This window comes from Bos javanicus, chromosome 1, assembly GCF_032452875.1.
Source record: "Bos javanicus breed banteng chromosome 1, ARS-OSU_banteng_1.0, whole genome shotgun sequence".
Classification (NCBI taxonomy): domain Eukaryota; kingdom Metazoa; phylum Chordata; class Mammalia; order Artiodactyla; family Bovidae; genus Bos; species Bos javanicus.
In genome coordinates, this window is record NC_083868.1 from 99,646,955 (window position 1) to 99,664,414 (window position 17,460).

Sequence of the window (17,460 nt, forward strand, 5' to 3'; positions counted from 1 at the left end):
GGCTGCCGTCTATGGGGTCGCACAGAGTCGGACATGGCTGGAGCGACTTAGCAGCAGCAGCAGCAGGACAATATTTACATCATCTCACAGGTATTCTTTTTAAAACATCTAGTTCTCACAGTGGGTACTCAGTTATCCTTTCTGCCTTCTTTCTTTCCTATATGATTTATTATAGTAGTTTAGTTTAGTGGCTAAGTCGTATCCGACTCTTGCGACCCCATGGACATGATTTATTATAACCAGATACATGGAGATATTCAATCAACACATCTATTGATTATCTACAAGGCATTTTGTCAGATGTTATGGGGAATTCAAAGATGTATAAGAGAGGTCTTCTGGAGAATATAATCTACTGTCAAAGATAAGACATGAATCAGAATAACAAATTTAGTGTTATGACTGTATTTATAATTTTCTTATAGAAGTTAAATATATTTGCTATATTTATCTGGCAATTGATAAATATATTTTACCTCAGAACTCTGTAATAAACAGAGGCTTCACCATCATCATTATAAAAAAGCTTTTTGGAATATTTTTTTTTAATTGATGTTTATTTCCTACCAGACAAGGCTGTCAGATTTGCATTTTTGATGAAAACTTCAGTTACTCCAAGAGCCTTCAAAACATCTTTTAAATCAATTTCCTGTTCCACTGTGAACCTGGAGAACATAGAGCGGAAGAAGTATTTAGTTACAGCATATTGTTGCCTGGGACAAGAATAAAATGTTAGATATGTTGATTTTTTAAAAGTTTATTTTATAGAGGATAAATTATGCTAAAACTGGCTTTTGACTGCATGTAGCATTTGGTTATTATTGTAAAAAGAGGGAGTATTAAAAAGAATAACATAACAGAATAGTATTACATTAATAAATAGGAAGCCATGTTGGTCTTAATATGGAATCTCTTCCAAGTCAATGCATTGTATCACCAATATTTCCAGTGAAAAATATGGACCAAATATGACTGTATTAATAAACAACCACAGTTTTTAAAAGCAAAGGCTTTTTATTAATTTTTTATAAAATGTGAAAACAGCTGGTTAGCACTATTTCCTTTTAAAAATATTGTTGCCTTCTAATCAAAACAGATCATAAATATACAAGTTTTTAGGCAATGGGCTGTGTCCTTAAAAAGCTAAGTTTGTAATAGTCACTAAACGTTACACTAGCATCATTTCTGATTTTCTGGTTTTAAGAAGAATGACAAGAGAATGGTTGCTATAAACAGGAGTAATAATCAGGAGAAAACCAACAGACGAGTAAATGTATAGCAAACATATTAAACTAAGTACTAAATGTTGTCTATATCCAACAGTTTAACTTGCACTTAAACATTGTTTACTTTGATACCACAAAAAGCAGATAGTGACTGTGAAAATAAAAAGTGGGATGAGTAGGAAAATATACTGCAGAATATATTCAATGGCTTGAGTGAAATTTTAAAGTGTTTTCTGTGTATGCTTTGTCATTTATTTATTTGTTCATTTACTTATTGGTCACAGATGGAGCTTACTATACAATAGAAACTTTTCCAACAGTATAAAATAGATCAATAAAAACAGATTAATTTAAATATCACTACAGCCCTTTGAGGTAGCTATTATTATCTTCAGTTAATATTAGAGGAAACTGAAGGGCAGAGAAATGAAATAACTTGATTAAGTTGTGATGGTGGTGGTTTAGTTACTAAGTCGTATCTGACTCTTTTAGTCCTATTGTAGACTACTCAGCTCCTCTGTCCATGGAACTTCCCAGGCAAGAATACTGGTGTGGGTTGCCATTTCCTTCTCCAGGGGATCTTCCTGATCCAGGGATCAAACCAAGGTCTCCTGCATTGCAGATTCTTTACTGCTGAGCCACCAAGGGAGCTCCACCTTGGATCATAGCTAATAAGTGGCAGAGCTGAGATATGATCCAGGTAGTATGTATAACCTGATCTGCCTAAAATAGGGACGTGAAGGAAGGTGTCAGTAAGGAATCCTTTTTACTTCTTAAAACCAGCTTCATTTGTTTCACACTTCTGAGGCTGTTCAGATGAAGATGGTATTTGATAGAGATTGATTTGGGGCAAGTTCCCTAATTTCTGAGCCTCGATTTTGGGATGCGGAAAATGGCAATAATAATGCCTACTTCACAGTATCATTGAGGAGATTAAATAAGGTTTCCAAATGTCTTAGGACAGTGCTATCATGCAGGAGGCATGAAATAAAGGGCAGATACTGTTAAAGTACTTACTATATTGCAGCTATGTGTAACATTCACACTGAGTGTTTACCAAGTCCCAGTGCAGTGCAGTGCTAAGTCGCTTTAGTCATTTCTGATTTTTTGTGACCCTATGGACTGTAGCTCACCAGGCTCTTCTCTCTGTGGGGTTTTCCAGGCAAGAATACTGGAGTGGGTTTTCATTTCCTTCTCCAGAGTATCTTCCCTACTTAGGGATTAGATCCACATCTCTTACATCTCCTCCATTGGCAGGAGAGTTTTTTACCATTAGCGCTAGTGCCACCATGTCCTGGGCACTGTGCAAATTCTTTTATGCTTAGAATCTCATTTAATCATCCCTGTGATAATCTCACACAGTCCTATGAGATAGGTATTATTATCTCTGTTCCACAGAAGAACTAACTGAAATTCAACAACACTAAGCTGCTGCTAAGTCACTTCAGTCGTGTCCAACTCTGTGCGACCCCATAGACGGCAGCCCACCAGGCTCCCCTGTCCCTGGGATTCTCCAGACAAAAACACTGGAGTGGGTTGCCATTTCCTTCTCCAACGCATGAAAGTGAAAAGTGAAAGGGAAGTTGCTTAGTCGTGCCCGACTTAGTGACCCCATGGACTGCAGCCTACCAAGCAACTTGCCCTAATCACACAGCTCGTAGGTGGCAGAATAAAGATATGAGCTGAGATCTTCCTGACTGAAAAGTCCCCCCACTACTAATCACCATAATTCCAACAATGGCTTCTTTAGAAACAGACAAACAAGCTACAGGAAGATCTTACATTTCACCCACTGGTTTTAAAAATAAAAAGCCACAACACTGCTTTTTTTAAAACCATAAGGCATGGCTGTTTTTGTAAAGGCATTTGATGTAATCTTATATTTGCAACTTTCTATTATATCTGAATAAATTAAAGAGGTATATGGAGGGCAGAAACACTGGAGATTATGTGAAGCAAGTGTTAGAAAAGAACAAATATATATTACATATAAGGACATTTGTAAAAAAAAAATATGTGTAAGAATCAATCAAACCCTTTGTAGAAAAATCTAATAAAAGCATTCATGTTAAAGAACAAAATCAGATGGCTTATGCACCGGTTTTCTTTTAAGGCATGGAACTGAAGTGCTTTATTAGTAGACAAGCATTTCAAAGTAGTAGGATGGTTTCTCATTACAAAATAGAGAACCACTTATCCTTTGATTTCTAGCACTCTGATCACAAATGAAAAATCTGAGACTACAAAGGTCAGAGTGGAAAGAAACTACAGCCAGTCCATCTGCATTCCAAATAGAGATTTGATTCTGATGTTAGAAAAATCTTTTTATACCTAAACTCTATCAGTAAAAACAGAAAAGTAAAAATATATAATGAAGATGGCAATTTCATTAGAATCAGGTTTTAGAAATCCTACTTAGAGAAAAGTATGTATAAAGATAGATTAACAAAAGATAAATACTAGGACTTAGAAATAAACAATAATAATAATAGATAATACTTACATGATCGTTACTTTAGGGCAGGCATTATTCCACAGTGCTTTTAAATATTTTACATATATTATGCATATATAAATAATATATATTTTATATAGTAGCCAAATTATATTTTCTAACATGGATAAATTGGAAGAATATTTGGCAATCCCATTTAAATCTTAGAGATGTATGTATGACTTTGTATAAACCTTGTGGTATTTCACTGGATTTGGTAATATCACATAGAGATAGAAATCTTACCCTCTTCTGAACAGATTCTTGTATTTTGGATAAAAATGTAATTTCAATTCAGCATCTGATTCCTGTAGGATTTATTGTTCAGGGGAAAAAAAATAACAATACAAAAGTAATTGCCTCTTCCACTCTCCCCCAACTCCCAAATACCCTATGCCTCTTAAGGAAAGCATTTTAAATAAATTTGTATAAAACCTGATATAATAGAAAGTAAATACCTGTCAGATAGGACCAGAATGTGGGCAAATTCAGAAATACTAAGTTCAATTCTTAGAGTAATGTCTTCATATGAAAACAAACAAACAAGCAAGCTATATAAGCCCTTTAAGACAGACACTTGAGTAAAGCTGGAACACAACTATTAGAAAATTTTTACCTTTGCTAAAATTAAAGTCACATAAATCATTACCCTAATCATTACCCTCAATGAACATTTGCTGGGTCCTAAAGCTGTAAAATGGAAGGGTGGATGGTTCCCATTGATTATTACTGACACACTGGCATTTGAAAACAGTCAATCTCTTAAAAAAAGGAAACCCAATTTATCTTATGTAGCTATTTAGCCTCCCACTCTATGCATTAGCCATGCAGAAGGAGAATTGGTAGTACTTCTGGCAAAATGGATACATGGTAATTAACTGTGCCTAGTTTAGTAACAGGCATTAATATGAGCAAGCAAGCAAGCTAAACTATTTCATAATTGAAGAGTATCTCTTAGAAAATGAAAATTTAATTTTCTTCTGCTGCCGCATTCAATTTCTCAGTGGACAGGACCTGGAGGCCACATTTTCTAGTGAATACGGTTGAATTACAATATATGATACTTATTAAGCATTCATTTAGAATTCTTTTAAAATACCAAATAACTTTGCATCCTCATAGAATTAAACATTTGAGGAAATGCTACAGCTAATTCATAGAATTTAGTAAAAGATGCATTAATTCTGTACTGAATTTCTGATATCATCAAAAAGAATTCCTTATAAAATACAAGGGAAAATACAAAATTAATGATAAAAGGTCAGTAGATAAGAGTTTAAATCAGATTTAGTTATTTAAAGATTAATATTGAAAAGTAAATGGTTCCTTTAGAGTTAAGATACATTGTTCATATATTAAATGGTTATTGTTCAGTTGTGCCCTACACTTTTGCAACCCCATGGACTATAGCTTGCCAAGTTCCTCTGTCTATGGGATTTCCCAGACAACAATTCTGGAGTGGGTTACCATTTCCTTCTCCAGGGGATTTTCGCAACCCAGTTAATGAACCTATGTCTTCTGCATTGGCAGGCAGATTCTTTACCAATGAGCCATCAGGGAAGCCCTCATGTACTAAATAATAGACGTAAATGATCACCTATTATAAAAACCCTTGGTTTTGTTTGTTAGATATTCATTGACTATCTCTCCTTGAGAACAGAAATCTTTCTACATAAATGTATTATCATGGGAAATTATACAAGTTAAGTACATTAGCCAGAAAGAAAAAAAACTGGGGTTATGTTTACCTTAACTTTCATATGTAGACTAAGAAATATATGGCTATATATTATGAATATACAACTTTAAAATAAAGTGCACATATAGTTCTAGCTAAAAATGTATATAGTTTCAAACAGTCTTTCATTAACATAAACAAACATCAGCTAAAGTTTTGGAAAAATAAGTATTAATATAAAATGTGACTTTCAAATGATAATTCCTATTGTTATTAAAGGAATAAATATGAACTAGTTAATGAGTTTTAGTATTCTTGCCTGGAGAATCCCATGGACAGAGGAATCTGATGGGGTGGGGGGCATTGCAAAGAGTTGGACATGACTGAAGAGACTTAGCATGCATGCGTGAACAATGAACTTTAGTAATTCAATTTTAATACTAATATCTTATTTATCATCCTTCAGTATTCATATTAATCATGTTTTTAAAATTTTCTAATGAGGTGGATGAAACTGGAGCCTATTATACAGAGTGAAGTAAGCCAGAAGGAAAAACATCAATACAGTATACTAACGCATATATATGGAATTTAGAAAGATGATAACAATAACCCTGTGTACGAGACAGCAAAAGAGACACTGATGTATGGAACAGTCTTATGGACTCTGTGGGAGAGGGAGAGGGTGGGAAGATTTGGGAGAATGGCATTGAAACGTAAAATATCATGTATGAAATGAGATGCCAGTCCAGGTTCAATGCACGATACTGGATGCTTGGGGCTGGTGCACTGGGATGACCCAGAGGGATGGTATGGGGAGGGAGGAGGGAGGAGGGTTCAGGATGGGGAGCACATGTATACCTGTGATGGATTCATTTTGATATTTGGCAAAACTAATACAATTATGTAAAGTTTAAAAATAAAATAAAATTAAAAAAAATAAAATAAAATTTTCTTAATATGGAATGAATATTGGAACTGTATTCCACATACACACTTGTACATGCTTATTGGCTGTTTATCTGTGTCTTGTTTTCTAGCCTAGAATTTACACATTATGTTTATAAATTTGTTGTTTGTGTTTACTGGTCTAGCTTCCCTATTAGGTTTTAAGGTATTCAGGGCAGAATAATATCTTCAGTTGGATTTGATTTTTGCAAACACTTATTGTGTTTCTAGGATGGGAGAGAGAACTGACTTTAAAAGAATCGGCAGAAAAAAAATCAAGACCTACAAAAAATTTAATTCTGCTTGGGGTGGTAATTTGGGACTTCCCAGGTGGCACTAGTGGTAAAGAACCCACCTGCCAATGCAAGAGACAGTAAGAGACGTGGGTTCAATCCTTGGGTCGGGAAGACCCCCTGGAGGAGGGCATGGCAACCCACTCCAGTATTCTGCTTGGACAATCCCATGGACAGAGGAGCCTGGTGACCTACAGTCCACAGGGTCACAGAGAGTTGGACATGACTGAAGTGACTTGGCAAACATGCACAGTAACATAAATGCATTGTCATAACAGGGAGGTGCATACATGAGGCAAAGGGAGGATCATCTGCTCCATCACCTGGTTCTAGAAGAATTGGTGCCAGAGTTGTAACCTGAAGGCCAAGTAAACAATACCTGGCAAAGACTCCAAGAGGGCATTTTAGGTTAATGCAAAAATGTACATAGAGACCTAGAGGCATAAAAGGGCAGGTGACTGTGGTATAAGTACAAGCACACAGACAGTACCTACTACAAAGGATTTGATACGGTGAGTGGTCAGAGAAAGGGTTGAGGAAGTGGATGGTAGTCAGAATATCTAGGCCCTGCATAGCTTTTATTCTTTCAGCCACAGGGAAAATTTTAAGCTTCTTCCTGCTTATTTATGACTGCATTTAACACCTAAAACACTACTTGTTTGCACTTCCAACAAAATAGAAAGTTATTTTCCCCCAGCTATTATCAACTTCAAATATTAATGAACTACCAGAAGACTGTCAATGCAAATGATATTCAGAGACAATCTATTGAAAAATCTTCTAAAATTAAGCTAAGGATATTGACTCATATCTGAAACTTGGTCTTGATAAGTGGTACTGAATAAATAAATGAGTCAGCCTGTGTCTCTGGGCAGAACTGAGTGAATGTGAAAGAATATTTTTTAAAAAGATGAAGAAGGAGGAGAAGGAAAAGGAGGAAGAGAAGAGCAACACAAGACAAAATTCAAAAGCAGTGACAAGAGTTCCTTTGAGTCAGAAGCCTCATTGATACCCTCTGCCCATGCTTTCAGAGGGAGTTATACAGGAGTCTCTCACCTGGGCAGGTACACTTCCACCTTTTGCTTCTTTACAGAGTTTGCCCACTCTTCAATCAGCTGTGCTTTAACCAATGGCTCCAGTGTGGCCAGTGGAACTTCCTGTCTGGACAATACCAGCATCATACTTATCGCATCTCCCTCATATGGTATTTCCAGGACTTGGTAGATGCCACCAGCTTCATTGGAGCCATCACTAAATTCCCCTAAAAAAGGACAGAAAGGAGAAAAAAGGCCTCCATCAAGGCTTGAATAAAACGTTTATATTTGTTATAACTTTCTTCCAAAGTTATGTATAGAATATAAAAAATTCAGGCATCTGAGAAGAAGACAATTTATTTTAAAGTAGGCCCTGAAATTGTGATTCCTCAGTCCTACCAAATTAATTTTAGGATCTCCAGAACTGTTTCACATGTGTCATAGCATGTTCTCTAGACTTAACATTTTATTTTTAAGGGACATACCTCAAATGAATATATTTTAAGGATATCATTAAAAAAATGAAAAGTCATGATTAGAAAAATAAAGCTCTGGATCCATGTTGGATGTGAATCACATTTACCAGTATCCACCTGATTTCTAAGAAGGGAAAAACTGACCATGTAATACCCCGTACTCTCGCTCAGTCATGTCCAACTCTTTCTGACTCCATAGATTCTAGCCCGCCAGGCTCCTCTGTCCATAAAATTCTCCAGGCAAGAAAACTGGAATGGGTTGCCATTCACTTCTCCCAAGGATCTTCCCAACCCAGGGATAGTCCACCAGGAAAGCCTACTCTATTATTACCACAGCTAAAAGTTTTGAGGCCAAGGTAGCACAGCCAACATGAAATTTAGAGCATTTATGGTGATTAAAATCTCCAAAGTAGATAATTAGGTAATTGGCTTAGTGTTCCATGAATTTAGCTAAATTGACCAGGCTTTCATTAATAATAATAATAATAATAATAATAATAATAAAGTCTTTAAAATAAATAACCCTGCAACTAGTTTTAAAAAATGTAATGTTTTTGTTCTGAATATTTTCATTTAACTGATATCCTTTAGACGCCACATTAAATATTTTGGTTCTCAAATAAATGGATATTTTCCTTTCATATTTTGACTGTTAATTTAATTAACTGTGATTATAATCTGTTACTTTTATAATGTACCTTTGCATAGAATAAAATATTTGTTCTAATATATATTTAGCTTACTTACATTTCTGCTTAAGACAATAGATTATCACAGTTCAGCATGGTATATAGAGAGGATTAGCACCCTAAAATTCTGAAAAGTCCAACAAAATATCCCTGAAAATAATGCCAGAGATGCTGACTTGTATCACAAATTATAGACTCTCAGTAAGTGAAACTATGAATAATTATGCCTGACCATGCATGTTTATGGGCTTCCCAAGTGGCACAGTGGTAAAGAATCTGCCCACCAGTGCAGCAGATGCAAGAGATATGGGTTCAATCCCTCGGTCAGGACGATCTCCTGGAGTGGAAATGGCAACCCACTCTAGTATTCTGGCATGGGAAATCCCGTGAACAGAGGAGCCTGGTGGGCTAGACTTCATGGGGTCTCAAAGAGTCAGACATGACTGAGTGACCGAGCACACACACACACACACACACACACATAAATAAGTCTGAAAGCAAAATTTTAAAAGAATGCTTATAGTTCAAAAAGTGATGGAGTGTACAAACCAAGACCTGGGTAGAACATATGGTTCACTTAAAACTACCCCAAAGTGAATGGCTTTCTGGAGGAACTCAGAACATTCTTATACAAGGTCAGATATTTTCACATGAATAAAGTCACTCTGTATGTGTAATCAACTTTATAAACTAAACATATTGGAAAACTGTCACAACATATAATATTCACTCAGGATCTAATCAAAAGTCTTTGAAAATAGGGCCAAGAAAATTGAATTGTAGCCCAAATCAGATTGACAAGAAATCTGAATAACAAATATTTCATGTTTTTTCTTAAAATTTGTTGATGTGCTCTAAGAAGAGAGAAAAAAAACCAAAATGTCTTACCATAATAAAATTCTCCTTGTTGGTACATCATTGGAATTTGGACTTCACTTTCATCATCTTTAGTGAAGGAAAAAGTTCTGGTATTTTCAGGTCTGAATTGTGACTTCCAGCTCCCCTTGAAATAGACAGCATTGATGAGGGCCAGATGAGTGACAGCATCAAAATCCCTTGGGGATACCAAATCCTTCAACAGACCTATTCAGGAAAAGACAAACGGATGAAAATTCATATTAAATCAAAAGATGAAAGAATATCAAAAGATTGTCAAACTATCATCTGACAGAGTGATTAAGAACTTTATACCATTGTAATATTTACAATAAAAATTAAAAGTACCTAATGACATTAAAAGACACTTACTCCTTGGAAGGAAAGTTATGACCAACCTAGATAGCATATTCAAAAGCAGAGACATTACTTTGCCAACAAAGGTCCATCTAGTCAAGGCTACGGTTTTTCCAGTGGTCATGTATGGATGTGAGAGTTGGACTGTGAAGAAAGCTGAGGGCTGAAGAACTGATGCTTTTGAACTGTGGTGTTGGAGAAGACTCTTGAGAGTCCCTTGGACTGCAAGGAGATCCAACCGGTCCATCCTAAAGATCAGTCCTGAGTGTTCTTTGGAAGGAATGATGCTAAAGCTGAAACTCCAATACTTTGGTCACCTCATGTGAAGAGTTGACTCATTGGAAAAGACTCTGATGCTGGGAGGGATTGGGGGCAGGAGGAGAAGGGGACGACAGAGGATGAGATGGCTGGATGGCATCACCGACTCGATGGACGTGAGTTTGAGTGAACTCCGGGAGTTAGTGATGGACAGGGAGGCCTGGCATGCTGCGATTCATGGGGTTGCAAAGAGTCTGACATGACTGAGCGACTGAACTGAACTGAACTTTTAAAGGAAAAAATGTTATACACACACACACACACACTTACAGACTAAGGGGATCTAAAACACCCACACCATCTAAAATAACACTAGTAGTATTCTGACATTTTCACAAACTACAGAACCACATACAACAGAATCTCAGGCTTCACTACTTCCTAGTTGCAATGATAAACGTAAAACTCAACACAGAGTGTGCATGTGCTCAGTAGCTCAGTCGTGTCTGACTCTGTGACCCTGTGGACTATGGCCTGCCATGCTCCTCTGTCCATAGAATTTTTCAGACAAAAATACTGGAGTGGGTTGCCATTCCCTTTTCCGGGGAATCTTCCCAACCCATGGATAGAACCTAGTCTCCTGCATTGGCAGGCAGATTCTTTACCACTGAGCTACCTGGAAAGCCCCCCAACACAGAATAAGCATTCAACAAACATTTCTAAGTTTACTCTTGTACAATGTATGTAATTTAAATGTCATTCAATTCAAATGGTTTCCCCATGTACATTGGATATCTTTTTACCAAATGCAACAACTGCTTCTGAGTAAGTGAAAACAGATATGTAAAAGCCAATTTAACTCATGATATCTTATTTCTCATCATTTAAATGTTCCTTTCTAAATCTATTGTGAAAGACATTGGGACTTTGGTGATGGCTGAAATTGTTTAAGGGGAGTTTGGAATTAAACAGCTTTCAATAATTCAGTCTGATGCAGGTGAATTATTATTCTTAACTTACTCTTTGAATGTTAAAACACAATTGTGTTTCTTTTATGTTACATTTTAATCTCATAGTTAGAAACCATAGAGCCAATATTTGCTTGGCACTCTCTCATTTTATTAGTCAGCACTTCTTTTTTTTTTTTTTTTTTTAAAGTCAGCATTTTGGGGATTATGGGACAAAGAGTATGTGATCAGGGTCTTTTGTTGTTGCTGTTCCAGCATTAAATGTATTAAGACTAATATTATTTTTGGAGTCTTGACAACATGAGTTAATTAATTTAATGAACAGCCAAAGTAATCTACTTTCAGTTTGGTCTTATTTTTTTTAAATTCCAATTTCAATTATTTTTTGGTAAAATTGGAAAATAAAATGATAACATATGAAACATTTGGAGAGTTCGAATACATTTGGATAATAAGATTTAGAAGTAAAAATTAAAACAAATGCATCTTTTTCTAATCCCTCTCCATTTATTTGGCTTAAAATGGGCTTCTCTTTTTAAAAGGAATCCTGTATAATTTTTTGATTACCAATTAAGTTCTTTGGTTTAAAAGTCAACAAATATTTTTAAACTCTCTTATTCTATTTTAATCGCACTGTTAAGAGAGTCACCAACTGTCATTCTAAATAGTATCTAACTTATGAAATAGTCAGCTGTAGTAAAATTCCATACAGTAATAAAATTACTGTTCAGATGAAACTCACCAACTGGAGACACACATCTCATATTAATTTATCAGTGCCAATATTCTATATATGTCAAAAGACTTAACATCTTTCTCTAATGTTTATTCATGAACAAGGTTTCTAAAATCAGTTGTAATCTATAAAAAATAATTAGTAGATACTCAACTAAATGCAATCTAACATTCAACATGTAAAAGGAACAAAGGGACAAATAATGTCAGAAGGAAAAGAAAGTTCAAACTAAGCTATTAGAGAAAGAAAGGAGCCAAATAACTTACTGTTTGTGTTATTCTCCACCCACTTATTGATATAGTTGGCCACAGCTACATTTTGACTGAAGTCCACATGATTGACTTCTGCATTAAAGTACTTTTTTATCATTTGCAAAAACTCTTCACTGATATGAAATCCATTTTGCACAAAGAGGGAATTGGCAATTTTCATCACATACTGGCTCTCTTCAGCAGTTACCATGTGAGAAAGATCCTTCAAGAAGGAAAATTCTTCACCTGCAAAATGACAAAGGATGTTTATTAGTGGAACAAACACAGTGAAAGATTCTGAAGAGTGGAAGAGCATGAAAATATAGCAAGGAGGATTAAGAGAACAGGCCCAAAGAAAAAGCACTTGCTTCTTCCCCACACTGACATGGTGTGGAAGTTGCAAGATTTGTGCTATTTCTAGATGTTCAAATTAACTTTTGCAGTTTTATTACTGATATTATTTTTATTTTTTATTGATTATCTATCTATAAAGTAGATATATTTGGATTGTTTTCTTTCAAAGTACTTAGGTTACTTTAAGTTAGTCTTATAATTATCAGAAATATGAATTAATTTTTATTATCTAGTTTAAAAATCAAAATATTCCTTTAAATTTTACTTTCAGTAAACTTTTTAACTTTATAAATAGAAAATCCAGTCAAAATTGTATTAATTCTCAAGTTTTTAATGAGTTAATTCATATGTATATTGGAAATATTAAATAGAAACTTTACATCATAGCAAAGTGATTACAATATACATTTTGGCTAGAAATTTTCTCCAATACAAGATTTTCATGATAGTATTATACAACATTCCAAAAAAATTCATGGTTGCTAGTTGAATAATGAAGATACAGTTGATTTTAAATAAAAATTTCTGATATTTAGAGAATTTTTTCTTTAAAGCACTTCTAACAGTTGTAATTTCTCATTTATTTATGTGATAATTGATTAATTTATGCCTCTCTCTCTAAATTGGAAACGCCATCAGAGCAAGAACCATGTTTGCCTTTGTTAATCACAGTGAAGTTTATTTAAATAACAATAATAATAATAATAAAGATATCATTTCCTTAGATTAACTCAGCCAGGGATGCAGCTAAGAAAAAGAACTTTCTTGGGTTTCCTAATGCTTGTCTTCCTCATACCATCTTAGTGAGACTACTTTCTTACCCTGTTTAAATACTGCTGCCTCAGATATAGACAACACAATTGAGTTGAGAACTAAAGTCAAACTATTTTGAGAAATCAAACCTAAACACACTTACCATTTTTCAGGCTGTCATATCCCATTGAGTGACGGATTTCTTTCAGCGTAGACCCTTGGGCCCCAAGTTCCAACATTCCCATTGCAAGGGTGACACTCAGTGGAGAGAAGAGAATATTTTCATCCTCCCCAGTGGCTCGAAGATGATTATACATATTCACTGACAACTCAGCAATGGTTTCATCAGTGAAAGTGGTCCCTAAAGCCAAACTTTGCAGAACCAGCAAAGAGAAGAGTCCAAGAAAAGCCATGCTGGAATAATCTCAAGCCTGGAGAACAATAATTTACATATTAATTACTACCTCAGAGAAATGGAACCATAAAATAATAATAAAAATAATTTCTTGGAAAAGCTGTAAAGCAAACCAAAATTTTTAAACACATGCAGTGTTATTGTCTCTATAACAAAAGCTCATTAAGGGATTTGTTGGAAGATCCTATTAATCAATTAATAGTCAAATGAGCAAGTAATGCTGCTGATTTCTGAGGATACTCCCCGGAACAAGATAGCCCTGGTCCCATCTTCATGAGGTTAAGTATATATAGATACATATTTAACAATGTGTGGTGAGGCTAATATATCAGTTTTCACAGCCTCATCATATATGAGGCTTCTTTGGTTGCTCGGATGGTAAAGAATCTGCCTGCAATGCAAGAGACCCAGATTTGATCTCAGGGTTGGGAAGACCTCCTGGAGAAGGAAATGGCAACCCACTCCAGTATTGCTGCCTGGAGAATTCCATGGACAGAGGAGCCTGGCTGGCTACAATCCATGGGGTCACAGAGTCAGACACGACTGAGCGACTACCACTTCCATCATATATATTTTGGTCATGACTTTGAAACAGTTTATTCTAAGCTAACACTAAACTATGTAGGCCCAGGACAATCCAAGTGAAAACCAAAAAATATTCACAAGGTTTAAGATCAGTTACTGAAGTTAGGCATTTTCAAATGCCCCTTTACCCCTTTACTACAGTTTGATGGCACAGACAGTAAAAAATCTGCCTGCAATGCAGCAGACCTGGGTTCAGTCCCTGGATTGGGAAGATCCCCTGGAGAAGGGAATGGCTACCCACTCCAGTATTCTTGCCTGGAGAATCCCCATGGACAGAGAACCCTGGAGGGCTACTGGGGCTACTACTCCCCCTGGCAGTCCATGGGGTCACAAAGAATCAGACACGACTGAGCGACTAACATTTTCACATGAAGTTAATACACCACCTGGGTTACCAACTAGAGGGGAGATATCAGACACACACCTGCCAGGAGCCCCAGTTTACTCAGCCCAAGCTGCTGAACCCACAGGAAGTGGTAACCCTGAGAAAAAGCAGATGTGGCAGATCCTGTGTGGTTTTCCTTACACATCAGTTCCTAGGAGGCTGCTGTCCTAGGTGCCTGTCTCTGTGCAGGGAGGAGCCTCGCTCCAGCAATACTATCCTTTCATACTCAGGCTTATAGGACTATTTCAGCTCACACCAGTAAACTAGTGATTCTATTTAAATAACTATTCAAAATATCAAGCTCATCTGGTCCTTGAACCATTTTCTCTTGGGAAGAGAAAGCAGTGTTACCACCCAGATATCTTAGAATGATATTCCTGCCTCTTGGCAACTAGTGTTCCACATGCCCTGTCTCCCCACAAAGAGCCTAACTGGCACACACTGGAAACAGGATTCTCTCTCTCCTAGTATTCTGACACTTTGTCACTGTAGGCATCTGGAAGCTAAACTATTCAAACAATGAAGTAGCTTCCTTGTTCTTGATATTTTTTAAAAAACAAATTATCATTAAAACAACAAGTAAAGTGGTAGTGAGCAAACATATTTGGAAAATTGTATTTTAATTAGTATGATGCAAAACAGTCCCCATTACTCAGTTAACAGAGTGAATACACATTTAATCTAAGAGCAGCATGCTTCTGACAGGTTTTTGAGTCAGAATGCTTTAACCAGTCCTGTAATATTTCTGATCAATTTCAGAGAACCTTGCCTAGTCACTTTGCAAATCCTTCACATTTTAGGGTTAAGTTTCAGGTATCAGTTTTTTGTCTGAGAAGTTCCAAACTCCCCCACCCCCACATCCATCCCCCCACACACTTCGTGTGTGTGTGTGTGTGTGTGTGTGTGTGTGTGCGCTTAGTCACGTCTGACTCTTTGTGACCCCAAGGACTGTAGCCTGCCAGGCTCCTCTGTCCATGGAATTCTCCAGGCAAGAATATTGGAGGGAGTTGCTTTGCCTTCCTCCAGGGGATCTTCCCAAACCAGAGATCAGAACCCGGGTATCCCACATTGCAGGCAGATCCTTTACTGTCTGAGCCACCCGGGAACCTCATGAATACTGGAGTAGGTAGCCTATCCCTTCTCCAGGGTATTGTCCCAGCACAGGAACTGAACCAGAGTCTTCTGCATTGCAGACAGATTCTTTACCAGCTGAGCTACCAGGGAAGCCCACACATTTTGCAATAAGGTTTGAATAATTTTTGCTTGTTTAGGAAGATAACGTTTAGTCGATATGTAAATATGAACTCTCACAACCCATGCGGTGAGGAGGCCGAGAATAGCTACTGGTGGGAGATGAAGTGCATGGTTGCAGAACAGAGTCTGCAGTGCAAACAGCATCCAGACAGAAGCCAGATGCCAGGGCACAGCTGCCCTGGTGGTCCTCAGACTTCAGCCACCATAGAGGCTGCTGTGGCATTCTCTTTTCCTCTGTCCTCTCCAGGGAAAATCAAAGTAGAAGATATGAGTTTTCTCTCTAGTTTCAGATGGAACAAATTTAGCATATACTATCTTAAGCTGAAAGAGAACTTAAAACATATCTAGTATTTAATACTGAAGATGTAATGGTATTTAGGGAAAGTCTGAAATCCAAATGGGGTTCAAAAGCTCATGCTCTTCATCATGTCACCATACTGCTTACTATCTGATGTGCCATCTTCACTTTACCTAGCAAAGACACATTGTTTTCATTTAATGTTATCTAGTATAAGACCAAGAAATTAAAGTCACTATATGATAGTAGTATCTGTCATTCAGTAACACAACTATTGGGAAATGACTGCGTTTCACATGGAAAAGAAATGCAAAAAAGCAAAATGGCTGTCTGGGGAGGCCTTACAAATAGCTGTGAAAAGAAGAGAAGTGAAAAGCAAGGAGAAAGGAAAGATATAAGCACCTGAATGCAGAGTTCCAAAGACTAGCAAGGAGAGATAAGAAAGCCTTCTTCAGCGATAAATGCAAAAGAATAGAGGAAAACAACAGAATGAGAAAGACTAGAGATCTCTTCAAGAAAATTAGAGATACCAAGGGAACATTTCATGCAAAGATGGGCTCAATAAAGGACAGAAATGGTATGGACCTAACAGAAGCAGAAGATATTAATAAGAGATGGTAAGAATACACAGAAGAACTGTACAAAAAAGATCTTCACGACCCAGATAATCACGATGGTGTGATCACTGACCTAGAGCCAGACATCCTGGAATGTGAAGTCAAGTGGGCCTTAGAAAGCATCACTATGAACAAAGCTAGTGGAGGAGATGGAATTCCAGTTGAGCTCTTTCAAATCCTGAAAGATGATGCTGTGAAAGTGCTGCACTCAATATGCCAGCACATTTGGAAAACTCAGCAGTGGCCACAGGACTGGAAAAGGTCAGTTTTCATTCCAATCCCAAAGAAAGGCAATGCCAAAGAATGCTCAAACTACCGCACAATTGCACTCATCTCACACGCTAGTAAAGTAATGCTCAAAATTCTCCAAGCCAGGCTTCAGCAATACGTGAACCGTGAACTTCCAGATGTTCAAGCTAGTTTTAGAAAAGGCAGAAAAACCAGAGATCAAATTGCCAACATCCGCTGGATCGTGAAAAAAGGAAGAGAGTTCCAGAAAAACATCTCTTTCTGCT

The 17,460-nt window shown here is 36.7% G+C and overlaps 1 protein-coding gene across 2 annotated transcripts in view; it reads right to left on the minus strand.

The window, feature by feature from the left end:
* Window positions 1-17,460, minus strand: part of SERPINI1 (serpin family I member 1) — an 81,258-nt gene that overhangs the window by 17,274 nt on the left and 46,524 nt on the right. For both annotated transcript variants that reach the window (XM_061416666.1, XM_061416659.1), the window contains exons 2-6: window positions 13,555-13,822; window positions 12,300-12,530; window positions 9,727-9,921; window positions 7,696-7,900; window positions 568-665 (exon numbers count right to left, since the gene is read on the minus strand). In XM_061416666.1, coding sequence (XP_061272650.1) covers window positions 568-665; window positions 7,696-7,900; window positions 9,727-9,921; window positions 12,300-12,530; window positions 13,555-13,804 — 979 coding nt within the window. In that variant the 5' untranslated portion in view covers window positions 13,805-13,822. The remainder of the gene's footprint in view (window positions 1-567; window positions 666-7,695; window positions 7,901-9,726; window positions 9,922-12,299; window positions 12,531-13,554; window positions 13,823-17,460) is intronic.